At 54.5% G+C, this 7,387-nt stretch overlaps 1 protein-coding gene across 1 annotated transcript in view; it reads right to left on the bottom strand.

Annotated features, from left to right (window-relative positions):
• Positions 1–7,387, bottom strand: part of TFAP2A (transcription factor AP-2 alpha (activating enhancer binding protein 2 alpha)) — a 15,784-nt gene that overhangs the window by 6,382 nt on the left and 2,015 nt on the right. Inside the window, 3 exon segments of the mRNA XM_012734659.1 lie at positions 455–463; positions 1,672–1,723; positions 4,704–5,138. Coding sequence (XP_012590113.1) covers positions 455–463; positions 1,672–1,723; positions 4,704–5,138 — 496 coding nt within the window.

Here is a 7,387-nt window from a genome sequence, read left to right as displayed (position 1 = left end):
GCGTGGGCGTCGGGCCGAACGCCCCGGGCCCTCCGACCCCGCCAGGGCCCCCAGCCCTCCAGCCCCAGGACCCTGCTCCGGCCCAGACCCCGGGGCTGCTGCTGCTGCGGCCTTGGGGTCCCTCCCAGCGCCCAGCAGCCCAGCGCGCGGACCCGGGCGGGGCGCTGTAGCCGGGATCTGGGGCGCAGGGCGGGGGTCACCTTTGCAGGAGCAAGCTGTGCATTTGGCTAGGAGTTTTGGGAGTGAGGGGTTAGGAAGTGGGTGCGCGTGTACCCAATGGGAAGCAGACTGGGCGCTGGATGGGCGGGGCGGCCTGCGGGGCGCTCCGTGAGGCGCCCGGCCCCCTCGCTCGCCCGGGTATCTAGACCGGCAACCCTCGCCAAGCCCCGTTTGCAGCGGGAGGAGACGCGCCGACAGCCGGACGCCGGCGCTGCGGGCCTCGGAGGGCGCAGACTTAATGGCCCTTCTCGGATTAAGCGTCTCCGTGGGAGGTCGGGGGTGGGGAGGGGGTGCAGGCTTCCCAGTTAAAATCAGAAAGCTCCTCATTGTTAGGAAAAAAATGGCCAAGACTAACAGAAAGTGCTCGGTTAGTGTCGACACACCCTTCACAGCCACTTAAGTGAGCTTGCAGTTGTATTTAAATTCCACGTGGAGACATACTGGGTAATATGCCCACAGCCGCATCACCGGCTCCTCCCCCTTTAATGGGATATTGTAGACGGATGGGGAGGTGGGGGCACTAAGGTTTTGGATAGATCACTTGTGACATTAATAGCTCTGGGGAGGCTAATAGAGACAATAGGAGTTAAACGAACTCTTGAGAGATTACTAATAAAAGAGCCAATTATCATGTCGACTTAGAAAGAGCATCTCTTAAGATTTATCCCTTGCACATCTAATTTGACGTGACAAAGACTTCACAGATGCAAAAGTGAAACTTTAAACTAGCTAACAATATACTGATTGGGGTTAGGAAGGAGAACCCTTCCTCATAGGCACCCCGACAAACAGCAAACTGCTGTGGGCAGCAGTGAGCACAGGAAACTTTATTTCTCCCCACAGAACGCAAATTCCAGAGCCATCCAAGCCACTCGACGCTTTCCTAACAATCGCTCAGAACAATTATGCTGATAATTCTGACATCTTTAAGGTGCTAATTTTAACCAAAAGCCAAATTTTTGTTAACCTAATTTACAAAGTTTTAAAAACCTTAAACAGCTAATGAGAAATTAAATTGGAGAACATGAAAGCCCCCCCTTCCCCAGCTAAGGACTGCTTTTATCATCTACCCTCATAGTAAAACGGGATTATTTGCAATTTCAGCACTGTACACTTCTTAACACTGGCCCCTCACACTGGGGGAGCCAACCTATGAAGCCATTTGCAAATCGAAACGCCTTTTCCAAGTCCGTTCCACTAGCACATACTTCACGTCCGTCCAGCCCCTGCTGAACTGCATGTCAAACCAAGAATCAGAACAAAGCTAGTCTGTCGCCATCACGGAGGTACTACGAGCGAACGTTTTAGCTGAGCTGTTCTGTGACCATCTATTTGCTATTTCTGAGCCTTTAGGAAATCCTATTCGAAAAAAATAAATAAAACTTTCCAAGTTCTTTTACATAGTGCCCGGCCTGTAAGGACACGCTTGGAATGCAGGAGGAAATGGCTTACCTTTCTTAATTACAGTTTGATCTGGGATGTTAATACCCGGGTCTTCCACATGCTGAAACAAAAAGGGTACACACGGGGATGTAAGTGTGGGATCAAAACAAAAGGAATATTCCGCCCAGGATGGGGGAGGGGAGGGGCCACAGGGATGGCCCCTCCCTGCATGACATTTACACAGAAACATCTCCAGCTCCTGGAACTGGGCTTTGCAACTGGAGGGGCTTTTGCTGAGCAGCCAAGGCCGGGTCCTCCACCTCCAGCCCAGAATCCACGTTTCCCCGAGGCGGGGGGTAGGGAATAAAACTTTCTTTGAAAATTAAATCTAGTTGTAGAGACACCTAATCTTTCTCACGCAACTCAGCCTCCCCAAAATGCATCGAGCTTTAGCTTGGCGCCTCAGGGGCTTCGACTCTGGCCGTTCCAGGACCAGGCGGCAAAAGCCAGAGAAACACAATAGAAATGGCAGAGGCCGCTGCAGCCCGCACCCCTGGAACAGGCAAGCAGATCAACCAAGGCAGAGACACAAACACACCTTCACTGACTGAAAAGGGAAAGAGGGATTTCAAAAAGACCAAACTGGGCATCCGCAGGAACACGGGAATGATGAAAAGCAAAACACCTTTCAGGCAGTTGCGGGGCTGTCCAGCCCCTCTCTCTCCCTCTCTCTCTCTCTCTCTCTCTCTCTGTCTCTCTCTCTCTCTCTCTCTCTCTTTTTACAGATGGATGGGTATACATGCATGCTAGAGTCAAAACGTGATTAGAAAGTAAAATGAAATCATGTTTTCTAATGCAGAAACTGACAGGCAATATAATGTCTGGCTGTGTTTACAAATTAGCGCCAGGGCTGCTGAGATAGAAGGTTTCAGAATCGTTACCAAACGCAGGCATTACCATTTAAAAAACTATTACTTCCTTCTCTAGTCTTTGTCCAACAATAATACTGATTCCAACATTTTCCATTCTGTCTTGGATTTATGCTCCTGTTAATTGCGCGTGATCGCAATGATTCCGGGTGGATGGTACTAAGTTGCTTTATTACAGGTTTTATTATACTCAATGCTCTCATTTGTAACTTGCCTAAAGTGCTTCTGGATTTAAGTATAATTAAATTGAGAAATGTTCAGAAATGACTTCTGCTGCAGTTCTTGTGTTTTAACTATATGGGGAAATATGATCCCTTTATGCACGCACCCTAAACCCATAAAGTAAATGTAGTGTAGCGCGATCCTTTTATTCCTGTTATTTCTAGACCTTGTCCACACAGGGAAGACTGTTAAGTTTAAAACCCCACTGTGATATTAATGATTAAATAATTTTCACCATCGATTCGATTTTCTTAAACATTTAGCACTCGTCCTTATTAAAGGATCACAGTTGCAGCAATGGGAAAATTGAAAACAACCCTTTTCCTGACCCAAATTCCTTTGAAAGAATTTTTGGCTTAAAAGGTGGGGGAGGAGCGACCAGCGGCTTCCTGGGTTTTTATTCCATCTTTTGCTTAATTTCTCCCACAGACTAACTTGGCCACAAAGAGTGACACTATAGGTGTTAAGAATTCACACCAGTCGTTTTGCAACGTTTACACTGAGTCCAGCAATTCTGCGGTCGTGGCCAAAGCCGAGACGGTGTGTGGAATCCCAGTATTTCCAGGGAGTGGGTGCAGGAAAAGATGCAGAGAGTCTGGGGAAGGGCAGCCAAAATGGGCACAACTTCCAGTTTTGTTTTTCCATCACTCCCTTCTACTACTTGGCCCTGTCCTTTCATTTCCCGAGAAAGATGTTTTTTAGCATGGGTTTCTGGAAGCAGGTATGGACACACAGGCATGCTCACAAAGCTCACACTCGCTTCCCTCCCTCCGGTCCGTGCAAGGTAGGAAACGGCCAACAAATTTCAGTGATTAACTGGGTCAGATGAGAGTTGTAATAAATTTTCTATTTCCCCGTGTAACTTAAATAATGCTTTAAATTCACCAAGCAAGCAGGTAAGTTCATCTGACCATTTTCTTTGCAATCTAATGCAGTCATCATTAAACTGTCAAAGGACATATTGCTGCAATATTTGATGCAGTAATTTGAAATAGCATTTTAGCAAAAATCACATCCAGATACATTTCCTCTCTCAAGAAAAGCAGCATTAATAGGCCCTTTCCAGCTTTAATGAAATCATTGGCTTGTTCTAATTCCATCTCTGGAAGCTTCAGAGGAAACCATAAATATGTAGAACTGACATAGAGATGCTGGTTTAAATTTAATTTCAGAAAGTATTTTCAAATTATCAATAGCCTGGCTTGCGTTGTAAATAATACGTGTGCTAATACCATGCTTATTGAGAAATCATTTTAAACTGCAGTTATTGATAACTGAATTAGAACTCAAAGAAGGTATTACCCAATACCTCGAAACATTTAATTTAATCCGGGGTACAGCAGGTTCTGGTAGGCACCGGGAACCTGGCTAATGATTTATGAGGTCACCACTCAGCACCCCTAGGAAGGGAGAGGGCAGCATTTTCAGTCTGTCTGCTCGAACTTTCAGAAATCTCTGGCCCTTAAAAAAAAGTCCGGGGCAAATAATATGCCGAGCTTGTCTTTCCTCACTTCCTTTTGAACTGCCAAGGCATTTCATGAGCTCGGCTGAATTTGAGGCCATTTTCCCGTCAGGGAGAAATCCCCTGGCCAGACTGGACGGCGGAATGAGAACCTCTCCCGTTCGATCGAAAGTTGGTCGCGGTGGCCGGGGAAACGATTATTAATGGTGACGCCCGTCGGATCTGCTCCTATGTCTGTGGACGCGGAGGTGCGGGCATTGTCTGCTGGGGCGCAGGGACCCTTTGTTCCATGGGCGAACCCTTAACTACTTTCTGGCGTCTTAATTGGGTTCACGCTGTGGGTTCCCAGAGCGTCCTCCCCCCACACACCCCCAAATCGAAAGAAATTCGGAGGCAGGAAATGCCAGGGCGGACCCCGGGGCCAGGGCTGGGGCCCGGGGGCCCCCTCTGGGCGGGCTGGGGGTTTCCCGCGTGCGTGCGGCCCTTACCGGGACGTCCTCGATGGCGTGAGGTAAGGAGTGGATCGGGAGGTCCCCGAGTCCCGAGCCGAGCCCGTGCGGGCCGTGCAGGAGGTCTTCGTGCCGCCGGTAGTCCCTGCGGGGGTCCAGGCCCGACAGCTGGTGCGGCAGCCCCCGGTGCGGGTGCAGGAGCCCAGACTCTTGGCTTTGCCTCTGGCCGGGCCAGCCCGGGTGCTGCGGCTGCGGCTGCGCGTGCAGGGGGTTCAGGCTGTAGGGGTCGTTGACGTGGGAGTAAGGATCTTGTGACTGGGGGTAGATAGGCTGGTAGGGCGGGGGGAAGTAGGGGGGCTGGAAGTCGGCATTGGGGGTGTGGGACAGCGGCGGGGCGCTCGTGTAGGGAGATTGACCTACAGTGCCCAGCTGGGGCAACCGCGCCGTCCCGTTGCTGGTGCCGTCGTGACGGTCCTGGAAAAGAGCGAGGGAGAAGCACGGAGCGGTCAGGCGCCGCTGTCCGCCGCCGTCGGCCCCGCGGGTCGCTCGGAGACTGCCCGTCCGCATCCACAGGCCTCCGAAGGGAACGGGCTCAATCAAGTTGCTACGGTCCGAAAGCACCCCCAAAGTGGCGCGGGCGCGCCCCAAACGCAGGGTAAAGGGTGGCGCGAGCGGCCGGGCCTAAGACGCTCGGCCTGAGCCTTTCTTTGCAAGGGGGTTAGCGCGAGGGCCTCCCGGAACGCAGCCCGGCCGCCGAGGGCGACCTCCCTCGCGCAAAATTCAAACGCCTCCTAAATGCTGAGCATCAGCGGCGGCTTTCCTTCCCCATGCGCCCTGGAGCTCCGGGCCACGGCGTTCTTATGCACCCCGCTCGGTTCATTTGCAGCAGAGAAGCTGAGTCCTGGAACACTGGCTGCGGGTTTCAGAGGCGCGGCCAGGAAGCCCGTTTAAACCGCCGGCTTAAAGGAGGCTTTAGCCAGAGATGCGATCTGCCTTCTCCGTTTCCATAGTTAGGGGCCTTTTTCTCGACAGGGTGCATGGACGAAACCGAGGGACCACGGAGGCCACCCGGGCCAGATGGGAATAGAAAATTCACCCTTAAAGGGCTTAAAAGGGAGAGCTGCACCCCAGGGCGCCGCCCCTTCCATCCCGGCTCCAAAGGGCACAAGAGACGCCTGCCTGTCTGTCCCTCTATTGCTATCCGCTTGCAAAACAAGCGATCGGGTGGATCCCAGGGAAAGTGACCGCGGTCCGGCCGCGGGCGAGGGGAAGGCGCGCCAGCCAGCCAGCCAGCCGCGGGTTCTGCGCGCGGATTATTACGCTGCCGAGGTGGAGGCATCTCCCCGCAAGGATAAGGCGCGAGAAAAGAAGGGGGTGGGGGGGGCCCGAGAAACTCGCCCGGGATACGGCGGCGAAGGAGATCGGGCGGGGCCGGGGGCGAAGCAGCAGATCGAAGAATGGAAAGAGTGAGAGGATCCGGGGACGAGGGAGATGCTAGTGAAGGGGGGGTCTCGGGGGAAGACTGGGCTCGTACCCCGCGGGCTCGGGAGCCCCGCGCCCGGGTCTCCAGGACAGAATTGCTGCGGGAAAGGGAGGGGCGTGGATGGGACTCACCATAGCTGAAAAACTGTGAACTAACATCTGCGAAGAGTCTGGGGTAACGAGTCAGGGTGGAAAAAACCAAGCAAGCCCGCAGAGCCCCGGCGCCCCGCCGCCCGAGCGCGCCCCGCACAAAAGGGGCCGCGCGCCCCGCGCCACCCAGGACTCCGGTCACGGCGCCGCCGCTGCCCCGCGCGCGGGAGCCCCGCTCTGGTCCATCCGAACTTGAAGCGCCGATGCGAGCGGCGCCTGCAGCCGCGGTCTCTATCCCGCGTGATCAGTGAGCTTTCAAAGGTCCTTTAAAAGCGGAAAACCCCGAAAACGGAGAGAGAAGAAAAGTGTGTGTGCGTGTGCGTGTCCCTTCATCCGTGTCTCCCCTCTTTCCTTAGCGGCGGCTTCGCTCGAGCTGGTCAGCACCGCGCTGGGCAGCGTTCCTGGAGCTCCTAATAGCAGATATTCATGACTATTAATATGACACGAATACTTAATCAGGGAAGAATGCCTGGAAATCGAGCGTGAAGCGCAGCGGCCACTCGCGCCGGAGCCGGCTCTCAGTGCAGTCCCTGGGCCGGAGCTTAGTGTAGCAAATCGGAGGTGGGGAGCGCAAGCGCCGGAGACAAAAAGCGGGCGAGGGCGCGAGCGGGCGAGCGCGCGGGGGGCCGCGGCGCGGCGTCTGGCGAATCACAGGGAAGGGGCAACATTTTAAAAGGTGGCAGGGCAGACCGAAGTGAAAGAGAAAGAGGGAGCGCGGAGCGAGCGGGCCGGCACAGAGCGCGAGTGGGCGAGTGTGTCTCCGTGCGTGTGTGGAGAGAAAGTGGCGGCGCGAGCGCGGGGCCGGGGGGCGGGGAGGTGCGAGTCCCGCCGCGGAAGGCGTGGGCTGCGCTGAGGTGGTTCGCTGGTCAGTTCCACGGAGGCCTGAGTTTTTCTGTCCACTCGTGCTGGCCAGGGGCGTGTTCTGGCGACGCCTCCGCGGGGCCCGTAAACAAGGTCGGCGTTAACTCGGACTAGAGGACACGCGAGTCCCAGCTGCCGCTGGCCTGTGTCAAGCGCGTGAGCACTTTGACGGCCAGTACTCTGGGCACGGTTTGATCGTGTGCAGCGCTCGGGGGACAGCGCCATCCCGT

The sequence above is a fragment of the Condylura cristata genome, unplaced genomic scaffold (genome assembly GCF_000260355.1).
Source record: "Condylura cristata isolate star-nosed mole 26May11 unplaced genomic scaffold, ConCri1.0 scaffold00065, whole genome shotgun sequence".
Lineage (NCBI taxonomy): Eukaryota > Metazoa > Chordata > Mammalia > Eulipotyphla > Talpidae > Condylura > Condylura cristata.
The sequence above is the reverse complement of the archived record's forward strand: the minus strand, read 5'-3'. Positions and strand labels throughout refer to the sequence as shown.